Source organism: Zea mays, chromosome 1 (genome assembly GCF_902167145.1).
Source record: "Zea mays cultivar B73 chromosome 1, Zm-B73-REFERENCE-NAM-5.0, whole genome shotgun sequence".
Classification (NCBI taxonomy): domain Eukaryota; kingdom Viridiplantae; phylum Streptophyta; class Magnoliopsida; order Poales; family Poaceae; genus Zea; species Zea mays.
In genome coordinates, this window is record NC_050096.1 from 29,743,783 (window position 1) to 29,758,059 (window position 14,277).

The window sequence follows — 14,277 nt, forward strand, 5'->3', positions numbered from 1 at the left end:
TACGCGGCGTGGCTTCTCCTGTCGTCATGAGCCCTTTGTCACCTGTCAGCGTGCGTAGGCGTACACTGGTATGGCGCGCTATCACATCCTTCCGATGTATGGGTCACTATAGAGACCCCGACGCCCATTCAGTGTGTTGTGCGTATGTCCCGGCGTGGCTCGATGGTGATGCATCTCGTCGTAGTTGACATGGATCGGTAGCGCTGGACTCAGCTCTTTGCCTTGTCGGGTTGCTTGACAATGAGTTGGTGGGAGAGTTGGTCGGCTGGTCTGCTTGCGGAGTTGGTCGGCGGAGTTGGTCGCCTTCCGGAGCATCGCCCGAGACGCCCTCGGGCAAGTCACAGAGTTGGCCGGTTGATCCGCCTCGCAGAGCTGGTCGGCGGAGTCGGGCACCTTCCGGAGCATCGCCCGAGACGCCCTCGGGCGAGTCAGAGAGTTGGTCGGTTGGTCCACCTCGCAGAGTTGGTCGGCGGAGTCGGCCACCTTCCGAAGCATCGCCCGAGATGCCCTCGGGCAAGTCGGTAACGCGCTGCTCATTTGGGGTTGGCCTCGACCGAGCCGTAACTTCGTGTTCCATCCGAGGTTGGCCTCGGGCAAGTCGTGATCGTCTCCTACCCGACGATAGCATCGGGTGAGCCGTGACTTCATCTTCTGTTTGAGGTTGGCCTTGAGCGAGCCATGACAACGTCTGCCCACCTCAGGGTTGGCCTCCTTCTCACCCAACGAGGACTTGGTCGAGGTTTATGGGCCTTGCCTTGGGTACCTCGTTCCTAGGTACCCGACAAGCTATGACTTCATATGGCATTTCCAGACGATCCAAACAAAAACAGATAGACGCCTCGAGGCGAAAGGTCACAATAGGCCATCATTGTCGAGCTCAAGCCAAAGAGCAGCTCCGACTCTCATACATTAACCTCTGCACCATCTCCGTCTTTTGTCTAGCCTCCGAAACAAACTAGCCCACGAAGAAGGGGGGTTCGCCTCATGTCATCGTTGTTGAGCCACATCCCCTGACGTAGCAGTTCCGACTTCACATTGCAAAGACCCACCTCCACCCGCACACTAGGCGTCAAGAAGCGAAAGCATCAACCGAAGGCGACGTCGAGGTGGGGACGAACTTCAATAGCGACACCTTCAGGAAGGGAGTGACGTCACTGTGACACCACCGTCGTTTGTCCGCGATGGATCGGGCTTTCACCCATGGACGACAGGGGAAGCGACGTCCATGGGCGTCATCGTCGCCGAGATTTTTGCCCAAGAAGTCCTACAACACATCGGTAGGCCAAGACACCAGGGCACAACAAAGCCGCCTCTGATGTCGTCGCTGCCCTGACATCCCACACAAACCCGTCGAGAGGGCATCAACACGCCGGCTACCGAAGCGGCCGTAAAGCTACGTCGGTCGCCACCCCTCTGTCTGGCCAAACGAAATCGGGCAAAAAACCTTTCCGCGCGCATTACACAAGCATGCGTCGAAGCCGATTTCGCCGGCGCCCTGGTACCCACAACCACCGTAGCTAGCTGCCACCACACGCGAGTGCCCCGCCACCGGGCGTTGCACCTAGCCCAAGGTCCTGGATCCGGCCACGAAGACGGAGAATCCAGAGTCCTAGGCTAGCGCAACCGCCCCACCATAGCCGACTCCATTAGCGTCACCCCGACCTGGAGGTATAGGTGTACATTCGGGCCGCCTGACCCGACCCAAGCCCAAAAAGGTCCAACTCGTTTTAATTTTGGGCAGGCCTGATCCGTTTGAATTTCGTGCTGGCCTGACGTGTTTGAATTTCGGGCCAGCCTGACCCGTATTTATTTTGGATCGTGTCGGGCCGGTCCACAGGCCTAGTCCTCGACCACAGCGTAGCACATAATTGCTTAAACGTGTCGGGCTCATTTGAGACGACCTGAAATTCAATTCTGGCCCGAAATTCACATCAGAGCCCAAAATTCAAAACAAATTTAATAAAACAAATAAAAGATAAGACAATTAAATTTGACCAAAAGAAAATTTAATATTTCTATTAAGTTACTAGAGCTATGCAATGAGTAGCTCGTTAAAAATCCTTTTATTAGAAAGAAAAAGAGTATAATCAGCTCCATGTGAGTTCGTAAGTTTAGTTCATTGTTTAATGTTCATAACAAAAGTAAAATTACATCACATACTCTAATTCAACGCTACAAAAAACATCTAAATAGCATCATCTCTAGCTTTGTGTTCTTTATCAAGTACATAAAAGTGTGGATTGAAGTGTGATTTTAATGAATACTAGTCGGTTGCCCGTGCGTTGCGACGGCTTATAGCAATACCAACGTAAACTATCCACCAAAAAAATTTCAAGATTTTTAATTGATTGTTTTCGCTCTCCGTATAATATTTTTTTTGATTTGGCTAACTGATATTATTGTTTACTCTATACAATATGTCTTGGTACAACACGCCCAACGAAGTGAGCGATTAGAAGAGAGTTCACAACGACTGATTGAACGAACAGAGATTACAAAATGACATAATTCCACCATACAGAGACCAAATAAAAGAAAGTTTGTGAGCTCAAGTTTCTAAAATAAGTCACATGAACTCAAACTTATAAAAAATATAGATCAAAATATGGAGTGATTGCTAAAGTTAGGCATCAATAAAATCTGGATACGCTCCATATAAATTATGTTACTTCGTAGCAATTACTAACGTTTAAAACCAACAAATAACCTTTCATTTTACTGTTAGTGTGACAAATCATTGTTGTTTCATCCAATTCAGCAATCTCAAACATCATGGAGTCCATTGCGACAATGTGGTATCAGAAACGACCTAATGCTTGCAAAAGCCAAGAACGTCGTGCCGTGCTTGGGCTGTAGCCTCGGCCCGGTCCGACACGATTATATTTTTTTATTTTTTAAAAAAACGTATATACATATATACAATTTATATTCAATATTAAAAACATCTAAGCATCTTGTTCTACTGGTTAGACAGCTTCACCGAGTGTCTCCCGCCCTTCTTCCATTAGGGCATGAGTTCGAACCTCACCTCCTGCATCGTCATGACGTGCCTGTGTCAGAGTTGTGGCCCACGGGCGTTTGGCTCGTGCCGGGCCGCCATTTGGCCATCTATAGGCGTGCAGCGGATTAATTTTAAATAGCTGTGAAGGGTTATTTGTAAAAAGATGACGCGAGACGACCGTTGAAACTGATGCTTTAAGTATAGTATAGATATGAGCTATTTCATGCCTTTATATGTGCTATTTCGTGCCTGCCTTAAATAGGTCGTGCCCGTGCACACCCTCGACCAAATCCTGATCTCGATATATCGAGACGTGACAGCCCGATACTAATATTTTGAAAATAAAAATATAATGATATTTTAATAAGTATCTAATTTAAGTAAGATCTACTTTTACATAGAAACTGATAGACAATTTAACTAGTATGATTTTATTAGACTATTTTCACTTGTTCCACTCTCTCTCACTTCTGTTTTAAACTTTACTCTCTATCCCACTTCTATTTAAACTTTATTGTGTAAATAATACAATCTACAGCAGTATACGACTATTTACATGGACTTTGATGGTTAGGGCTAGTTTGGGAACCTAATTTTTCCAAAGGTTTTTCATGTTTCCAAGGGAAATTAGTTTATTTTCCCTTGGAAAATTGGAAATCCCATCGAAAAATGGGGATGCCAAACTAGCCCTTAAAGTTCGTTTTTCCGTCGGAGAAACTGCCCTGGGTCTAGGGATGAAAGTGGTAATCCGAACTGTTAGAACAAATTTAATATTTTAAAATAGATATGTATAAAATTTGATGTTGATTTTTTCTTATGTTATCAAGCACATTAGTACAAATATAAATAAAATATTATATAAATTGTTTTATGTATTATATGCTCCCTACAACACAAAAAGTTGAAAAAATTACCGAATTTGTTTCCGAATCCATACCGAAGTTTATATCTATTATTTGAGAAAATGTAGGATGAATTTGAGGTTTACCTTTTATGAATCTTAACAAGCTGGATGTTAAAAACAAGAATACAAATTTGTATTATATATTCGATATCCTATTTATTCGCAATCAAAGTAAAAACTAATTACCGAATAAATACCGTTTCCGACCGTTGGCTGGGTCGGTCCGCCCTCGACTCCGCGTTCGCCCGCGCCGCATCCGCCTTCAGGCAACCTGGCACATCGATCTTTCACCAAACCGCCGCCGCGCATGCCCCTGCCGCTCTCCATGGCGCCGCCGGAGCCGGAGATGTTCGACGTCGTCATCTTCGGGGCCTCGGGCTTCACCGGCAAGTACGCTATTCGCGAGGCCCCCATGTTCCTCAACGCCTCATCCTGTCATCCTCCTCCCCGTTCCGCTCTCTCGCCGCCTCGCGGTCACTGGCTGCAGTCGTGACCGCGTCGCAACCGCGCGGGCCCCGCCGCCCGAGGAGGCGAGGACGTGCCCATCCTCATCGCCGACACCTCCGACCCGGCCTCCTTTCGGCGCTCGCCACCTGCGCTCGCGTCGTTCTCTCCTGCGCGGGGCTCTTCCGCCTCCACGGCCACGCCGTGGCGGCAGCCTGCGCGGCCGTGGGCGCCGACTGCCTCGACATCTCCGAGGAGCCCGAGTTCATGGAGCGCGTTGAGGCCGAGCTCCACGAGCCCACCGCCAGGAGCGGTTCGCTTATCGTCTCCGCCTGCGGGTTCGGCTTCGTCCCCGCCGAGTTCGGCTTCCTGTTTCACTCCAGGCAGTGGGAAGTGGGAACCCCCCTTCCCGCCGGCTACCGTGGAGGCGTACGTGAGCCTGCTGGTGATGTTTGGTTTGATGAATCATATTCATATTAGAAATTTGGTGGATGAGCTCATTCATATTAGTACTAACTAAATATGAGAAATGAGGTGGTGATGGATCAACTTATTACAATCCAAAAACCAAATGAAAAAAAGTGAGAAGTGAGAACTAGCTCGTTCATCAAAAAACACCCTATAAAAGAATTGTCGTTGACATCAGCACCTACGAATCAGCCACGCTCGAAGTGGTCAACGCTGGCCAGCTGCAGGTGTTGCGCCGGTCTAGGCTCAGGCGACCCTGGCCCAATGTAAGTTGATATCCAATCTTTGTTGCTTCTGAATGGATTCAATTTCTTGTTCAGTTACATGTGTTTGAATGTTTCTTACTCCTTACAAGACAAAAAAAAAAGAATAGAGTGCTGCACTAGGATATTATTCACATCGGCTTAGAATTAGTAGGTCTCAAAATAACCAAGGATGTATTGGAACAACTACTTGAGTTAGGACTCGGAAGGAACATCAATCTGTAGTTTGGAATGATGGGCGCACTGGCTACTGACTGCAATAGTTGCCGGGACAGATCTCAGATTCATGTCTGCTCTGTACACTATAGGCTACTATACTAGATTTTTTTTTTCTCGAAAGCGCATGAGAACTGCGCGATAATATATTAAAGAAGAGGAACAGATATAGGAAACAAAAAACAAACTAGGGACCCCTACGGCGGCCAATAGCAGGTATACAGAAATACATCCATGTCTAAAAAACTAACAAGAACTACCACGGTGCTAGCTAATTAGCAGGGTGGCCCAGAATGGGGGCGGTAAGCAAAGACAACTTCTTTGCACCAGCCATCTCCCAAAGCTCAACCTCCAGCCCAACTCTTCTAATAGCATCATTAATACTGGGGCTCTTGTTGTCAAAAACACAGCCATTGTGATGCTTCCATAAGGTCCAAACACCTAGGATGACTAGAGAATTGAGGCCATCCCTTGCAATTCCAGAGAACTTGGTTTTTGGAGGAGCCCAAGTTTTCCATATTCTATGAAAAGGCTCAAACTCAGAAGATCCAATAAAGAGAGCCTTATATGTCTCCTTAGAGGAGAACTTTACATTTGCAGCTAGGCAAAAAAATTTTTGTCTTCAACTTGAGGTCTTAGAACAATTGTGTCAATTAAATCCCACAAGATGAGAAACTCATTGATATCCAACAGAAAGGGCTCCCTGAATGTCAGAAATCCAACACTGATTAGAGATAGCATCCACCACTGTTCTCGTGTTAACTCTTTTCTTAGGAATGATTCCAAATAATCGCGGGGCAAAGTCAACAATTCTGTGCCCCAGCCCCCAATAGCCACCTATCGGTCCAGAAGAGAGTTGTAGCCCCATTACCAAGCTCAGTTTGCATAGCCATTGAGAAGAAATCTTTCACTTTTTTAGGGACGTGGATGGCAAGAGAGGCCCATGGGCGATTTGTCTCAGTTTTTGCCAGCCATAGCCAATGCATTCGAAGCGACCAAGCAAGTTCTTTCATGCTGGAAATGCCCAGCCCACCCAACTCACGAGGCCTACAAACAATTCCCCAAGCCACATGACAGTGGCCACCTTTTGCGTCTCTACGGCCTCTCCATAGAAACCCTCGACGGATTTATCAATGGCTTTAAGGGCCCAAGCTGGAAGATCAACAACCATGGCTAGGTAGATGACCATCCCCCTGTGAGAACATGTTGGACGTGCACTTTTCGACGTGCACTATTTGAGACCAAGCTTGTCCAATACCTGTTGAGATGGTTCGAACATGTCCAATTGAGACCTCAAAGACATCAATGTGTAGTCAGATCCTAAGACGTGATATCAATGGTAAGAGAGGCAGAAGACAAGTTTATATGGAAGAGACAATAAAAGAAGGCTTCAAAGGATGTAATAATATCTAAAGATTTGACCTTGAACAGGAGTGCATGAAAAATAGCTATCCATGTGCTTGAATCTTGACTTGTGGTTTCAGTTGGGTTTCAACTCTAACCTACCCAAACTTGCTCGGGACCAAAATGCTTTGTTGTTATTGTTGTTGCAATCCATCATTGCCTCTCTGTTGTACCTGTTTTTTCTTCCTGCTAGTAGAGGTGACAATGGACTCTAAATTTTACACTAAGATTTAAGGATCGGATCGGATTAGGATTGAACCCTATTTCTATTCATTTTTGAACTAAAATTTATTTAGGGCCCTACCATTTTGTGAAAAAGCATCTGGATCGCGATCCATTACAACCCCACCTGCTAACCACCATCCTTAATGGAATTGAACAAGACAATTTGGCATATGGATCTTTATGTCCGTGCCTTCATGGACCATAGATATAAATCGTTTCAATTATGCATCAATGGACCAGTACGAAGATTAGTCACTCCCAGCCCTGCTAAACTAAATGCAAAATATACTGCTTCCTGCTCTACATTATCCCCATTCTCCAATACTGCAAACTTGAGCTGAACACAAACTGTGGATGCAAGCTCCTTTTCCTTTTGCCTTAATGATCTGTGTATCTCCATATGTTGTTCGTGTGTAGTCTGAACACTCAGCTTTCAGTTCAGGATTCATATAATTATACAGTACCAGATGGCCATAGTGAGACAAGGTCAGATCACCCTCTGGCCTCTGGTCTTTGGGCTTCTCCTGTCGAGAAGAGGCTATGATGATACCAATTTTATAGGTGAAGCCCTTTGGTTGATTGATCCCTATGCGGAACACCTCATTATGCCATCGTACTTTTTAGGCTCCTGCTAACTAACACATCACAGACTAGCAAATCCGTTATAGCTCTTATCCTTCTTTTAGATACTAATAATTCTTGGGCTGTCAACAAAAACCGATCTAATTGAGTAGGACTTTTACACATCTAATATGGACGGGATGATGCATGCATGGTTTCCATAATGATTCTGATGTTCCTGTTCTGGCTCCATGGTAGATCAGATTCTAGTATTTTTTTAGCCTTTAAAACTGGACTTGCACAAGATACATGTTGAAGTACTGTAATGAGATGAAGTATCCATCCCAGTGACATCCCGTAGGATTCTGAAAGGCAATGTTCCTTTTCAAACAAAAAAGCAGACATTTATAGGAAATGTTAGGTTTCTTATTTCTCCCTTCCGTTTTCATCAATCATCATTTTTGTCTTCTTTTTCATCAATTTGGTAGTTGGTTAAGTGCACTTCTTGATTTTACAATTATGTCCATTATTAATCAAATGCTTCATCATAAGGATTTAGGAGCCTAGAAAGTTTTGATATGAAACTAGCTACATAGTCAGTACTCAAAGGAAATGCTACCACGATTGAATTCTTCATTGATAGACTGACATTGTTAAGGGATTAAGGCTCATGACTGATCAGGTTCCGGAGAAAAGCAACCAATGAGATGATTGTCTCATGCTTAGATTACACCTCAACAATAGATCACAGCTACTGGTTTTACTTCAATGCCTTGTGGTTATATCAATTGGAATTTGAAAGGTTAACAGAGTTGTATAAGAAAAGCTAAACAGTTATGTTCGAGGAAAAAACGATAATTTCAAAATTCGCTAAAAAATATTGGCTTAATTTAGATTCATTTTGTTAGCTGTATAATGCTCCTTGCTTTGAATAAGTGAACTATGTTATCGTGATGAGGCGTGGTTGTTTCTAAGCCGATCTCCGTGATTATTGCTAGAAATGTTAGCTTAGATTAGCTGTAAGTGCTTCAATTTTCTAGTTGAAATCGAAAGTATCCAGGAGCTGATTGGAGATGTCTAAAAATTCTGTATGTTGTTTCCGCTTGCTTTTTAACCTATTCATTACAAGGCATTTCACTATGTTCTATTCCAGATCAGGCTACCCTGTGTTCCAGTTAAGCGATTATTGTAGTTTGGTTCAGATTTTATGTCCACCATCAACCTAAGGTGTATTTTTATCTGAAAACTTTGCAAGTTTTGTACAGTTAGTTAGGGTGTTTAGTGCTCAAAAGTTCCGTCAATGGATTTGCGTTCAGTAATTTGTAAAATTGACAATATATTGTAGGATAATTTGTTTGAAGACCTAATACTAAAATACGCCATGCTTCGATGGGCAGATGGAGAAGCTTGTAACTTGCTCAACCATGGTGCAAACTTGATCATAGTTCTCTCTGCATGTCTAACGCTCTCTTTTGTGTTTCTCCCTCAAATACTCACGACAACTGCACATAGTTGCATTAAGAAGAAGAAATGCAGATAGATTACAAACAAGCACACAACTGTATTGAAGACACTATCATTTTGTTGTTTCCAGATTGTCCAAGCACCCAATGTGATCAAGGAGTTTACTTCAGTCTGCAATGACCCTGCCACCAAAGTTATGGTTCTGGACCACCACTCAAAGAAGTGCATTGTGGATGGTTGGGTTGGGGTGATAGATTGGGGAGACCAACATGTTAATTGTTAAATAAGAGTGATCAGGTCTCCTGTGCAAATACACAAGAGACTAGGATTTGATGGATAATTTTGTCTTCCTCATAATAAAGTGCGCAGCGATCTGGATGTGGGTAAACCCTGTCAAAGTGTCAAGCATGAGGACCGGCTTTCCAACATCTGTTATGGGCTACTAAGTAGAAAAATTTGACATTTCTTATGAGCCCACGTTTTTGAAATCAGTTTGCATGGTTCAAAAGTCAAAACTAACAGATCCAGAATAGTGGCACCAAATCAACTAATGCATTAGTTTTTTTTTTTTTTGCTTTCTGTTGGGATCTACTTTGTTAATGATTGGGATATCTTACTGCATTCTTAACTAATTATAATTAACCTTGAACTATTTTCGAAATCAAATTCAAAATACCTATTCCTTGCCCTGGTGGATTTCTTTTATGTTTTAACAAAGAAAAAAGATGCTTGCAAAAATAATTTGGCTTTTATTCTATTGCAACTGATCTGTTCATCAGATCAGTACTCATATTTGGAATATGAATACCAGAGGATCTATTCATGTTTTTCTAATTTCTAGTATGGTCGATTAATTATTATTTCCTCCATTCCAAATGTTAGGTCACTTTAGCTGTGTTGAGTCGAACTTCTCTAACTTTGACCACATTTATAATGGAATGCACCAATATCTACAACATTGAATTCTTCATGAATTATGTCCTGATATAGCATTTATTTGAACATGTAGATGCCAATATATTTTTTATAGACTTGGTCAAAGTTAGAGAAGTTTTAACTTCGAAAAGATAAAGTGAACTATAATTTGGAACAGAGTAGCAGATTGTTAGTTTGACTGATAGAGAAATGGCCTAGTGTTCTGCCTCAGTGAGGTGTACTGTGATCAATTATATGAACCTAGTGATTTTGCCAGCCTTTTCTGGAGCAGCAGGTTTGCAGCTTTTCATTGTGCTTGGTGGTAACCGGCAATTATTAGGGTCACCAACTCCTACATTGCTAGGATGGGATCAAACTGCTGAAAGATCATATGCTACTGCTCACCATTTGCATGCTGCTGTTGCGGAGCTGCTATTTGGTGTAAATAATTTAAATGTTTAGTCAATTGGTAACACTTCGGTTCATCTCTGCTACATGTCCTTTGCGTGCCTAGTTAGCTAGGTACTTTTGCTGTGTCCTTTGTCGTACTTGGCATAAAGAGTTCCCTGTAACTGTAATTACCTTTTATGCTTGTCATGAAAAGCGAACTGATAATTGATGCTTTGTTCTTGCTGAGTTGTTTGTGGGGCCTTCCATGTAATTTTTTTTATCAAACATTGTTATTGATCATTTATATTCAACTTGCATATAGTTCCAGTCTTTGGATGCATTTGCTTCAGCCCATTATTAATGTCTGAGAAAACCCCTTAGATGTCATCAAAAGGAGATTGGGGTAGACAGAGAGGATGTTTCTCGAAGGTATATTTCTTGTAAGGCTTTGACTTGCACTTCAGCATAAACTTGTAGTCGTCTGTACTTGTTAATGTTGAATTGCACTTTGTATACTTCAAGGTCATACTTGATTTCATCATACGGCATAATAGCAATCACAGTTCCAAATGTATTCTCCAGGGTTCAGTTTGGTGTGGTGTGCTGATGATTGTTCCTGCTGTTGATGTTTGGATGAATTGCTCAAGTGGCTGACAGCCGAGATGTGGATATGGCAAATGCTGATCATCATGGCAGATAGAGACAGATACCTCTTCTTTTTCGAGGACTTTAATTTTTGGCATTTTCCTTTTAAATGCACACCCATCATTATCTGGAATAAATTCCTGCATTAGGAGCCAGTATAAGGTTCTGAACACACCTGATTGCTTTCAATGCCATGCCACAGTGAATTAAATGTTCTCAAAATTTTATCAAGCAAATACCATTGTGTCGTTTCTACTATGTTCATCTTTTAGGAATAATCATACAATACTGGTACCTTACAAGCTCATCACAATCTAAATTGATAGAACAAACTGCTGAAACTATCTCTGCATAAAAAAGAAGTTTTTGACCTGCACATCATCTCTTTGCTGTTGATGCAAGATATTGACAGGAAGACTTTAGAAATTTTATTTCAGGTAAAGAAGATCTAGGAAGGAAGCAAATCTTATGGCTTCTAAGCCAACTGTAGTTGATTGCATTTTCTTCACATATCATTGATAAAAGCATGTAGCCTTGACTGATAGAATGGAAAGGAGGTGAGCCCCTGTGTGCCCATCACAAGATGCCAGCTATCTGATCAACTAGGTGAACGGTGGTCACACATAGCCAGATTTTAGGAGCACCATGTCCAGCTGGTAGTGGGGCACAACAGTGAGGAGCATGACACACATATGCCCACACCAAGCAAACTTGCTACATTAGTCCCGGCAGATGCATTCACCATTGGAACATATTCTGTTGTCACGTTGCCTTTTCAAGGAGTTCTTTTATTCTGCAATATATTTGCAAATTGATTTAGTTGTCGTGTGTACCCACATTACCCTGCAGTTTCTGCCTTTTTATTCTGCATTCACCATTGCTGTCCTACCCCCACCCCACCCCCAGCGGAACTTTTGTGTTCCTACTTTATGCCGTTCTTGTAAATTGTAAACATTTCTAAAGCCTTTCTATATTGATACAGGCTGGGCAGAAATCCTGGCGGCAGTGTGGGGAGAAAAGATGTGCAAGTGGAGTGGAGAGGTCCAACAAGGTAGAATGGACTAAGGGAGGAATTCTTCTCTTGGAGTGGGGGTTAAAGTGGCTTATCTTAACATGCATCCGATCCTCTCTCTCTGGGGTTTGTGATAACAAGATTCAAAGGATGATGCCTCGTCAATAGGGTTCCTGTTTTTCTCCTTATCATCCATGAAACCTTGCCCCCACCCACCCACCCAAAAAAAAAAAATGGAAGGCTCTCTTGTGGGGTTGCTAAATAATTTGGTTTGGTGTTCTGGTCTGTTTTCGGCTAGACACATTGATGTCATAATCGAAACGCACATGAAGGCTGGCAGCAGCTTGTGATCTGAATCCAAGTCCATTGTTCACTTTGTGGCCCCGGAAGAGCCAGAATGAAAACTTGACTGTGCATGCACATACATGTAGCGGGTAAAACCTCCCTTGTCGTGACCTGTGTGAGTTTTGCCATATGACTTGCAAACAGTAAAATGATTGTGCATATGCTGGACCATGATTCATATATATGGCAAGAGGATGAAAAATCATTCGCTTGCAGAAATGGACCAACATATGGCCCTGAGAGAGATTAACCTGTTTCGGTTTTATTGTGCACTCACCGAAGGTCATTTGCATCCCGACAAACGTGTGGTAATGTTGAGGCTCCTCTTTCTGCCTCTCTGACACAACGCGTAGATGATGGTTTGCCAGGATCATGTTGTCTGCATGGGAGAGAAAAAAGAGTGTTCATGTAGCCTGATGCCGTGTTAATATTTACAGTTTTCATGTTTGACATTTATTTGCACGTGTACGGTACCTTCTCTTTCTCAAGAAATTCAAGTACCATCCATCAGACGACTGTGGCCTGGCCGTTCTCAGCAAGCTAGCGTACGTGTGGTCTAACAATACCCGATGGAAGAAGTTGCTCCCGTGTCGGCATGGAACCAACAAGGCTGGGCGGGGCCCCATCCTCTTCTTGCGTCGATCCGTAACATGTAGCAGAAGATGGTTGTAACAGGAATGTGTAGCTAGCAGAGCTTGCAGCTGCCGAAGGCGGTAACAGGAATGTCATGTCGCACGTACAGGGAGAGGGTACTTGGGAGCGCACCGCTGTAGTAGTGTGTGTGCAATGCATCAGCGCATGTGATGGGTCGCTGGTGCTGCGTGCCTGGCTGACGAGACACGGACGCCTCCACGCACCCCTCAGCCTGCGCACGTACGTACGGGTGCACCAACTCTGAGCAGCAGAGCGAGCTGCAGCGATCGATGGAGCGTCCGTCCGTCCCCGGCGGACCGGAGGCCGGAGCCAATCAGCGGCCGAAACGACGCCGCCGTCGGCGCGCGCGCCCACGAGGCCAACCAACCAGCCGCTCTCGGCTGCGTCCGTCGACGCGGACGTGACACGGGCGGGGGGCGTCCTGCCTGCCCCGCGAGAGACAGCGCGATAATGCCGCGGTACCACTACGTACCACGGGGCCGGGGAATACCCCTGGCCGGAGTAGGCGCCAGCCGCCAGCTACGAGGAGCTACTCCTCACTCAGTCGTCCTGACCTGCTTCCTAGCTATACGTAGAGCACGTACCACACAGATCTCGTGCGTCCATTCATAGGGGCTAGCTAGCTATAGCCGAGACTGTGCCCATGCAATGCATGCCGCCACGTGCGGCGCCCGCGAGTGAGAGGCCGGGATCTCATGTCAAGCGTAGAGTTCGCACGAAGAACTCTACTATAGTACGTGCTAGCTAGCTTGCGCACTGTGCCTGTGCGCGCGCGCGGGGGCAGCCTTAGCTTTACATAGGAGCAAGTACATACACGTCGGTCGCGCGTCCAGCTTACTGTGTACCCCTCGATTGACCGATGATCGATCGACTGACTGCTCGACTCGAGCGACCGATCAATCGATCTGTCCGTCTTCAGTGATCGAGTCACAGGACTGACTGTGGCCGGTGCATGGTCGCGTACATGGATCTATCTTCCATCCATCCATCAGTACGCACGTACGTACACGTACTAGCTCCGACACCACATGGGCGGGCACGCATCCTCTCAGAGCACGCACTATACCACCGTGGATGCATGTGTATATGCTTGTGCATGTGCAAGGGGAAGTAGTACCCGGCCCCGTGGCCGTGCAGGGTCGAGGCCGACGTGTCGGACGCCAAAGAGTGGATCGCAAAGGGCGTTGCATGCTCGGCCGGAAGCAGCAGCGCACGGGCGCAGACTGTCTCCCGATGCCCTGCAAGGCCCGGCACCCGGGCAGCCTATTAATTGCGGCGTAATGGCCGGCTTTGGCGTGTGTTGCTGTGCGCCGTATGTGCCGTGCCCGTGCATGATGGAACGCCGTACGTACGTGCGTGCATGCGC

At 45.0% G+C, this 14,277-nt stretch overlaps 1 protein-coding gene across 1 annotated transcript; it reads left to right on the forward strand.

Moving 5' to 3' along the window:
- Window positions 1-1,225: 1,225 nt before the first annotated feature.
- On the forward strand, window positions 1,226-12,484 carry LOC109940843 (uncharacterized). The gene is made up of 3 exons (XM_020541177.1): window positions 1,226-1,277; window positions 4,078-5,083; window positions 10,838-12,484. The coding sequence occupies exons 1-2, from the start codon at window positions 1,226-1,228 to the stop codon at window positions 4,827-4,829; spliced, it is 804 nt and encodes a 267-aa protein (XP_020396766.1). The 3' UTR covers window positions 4,830-5,083; window positions 10,838-12,484.
- The last annotated feature ends 1,793 nt before the right edge of the window (window positions 12,485-14,277 follow it).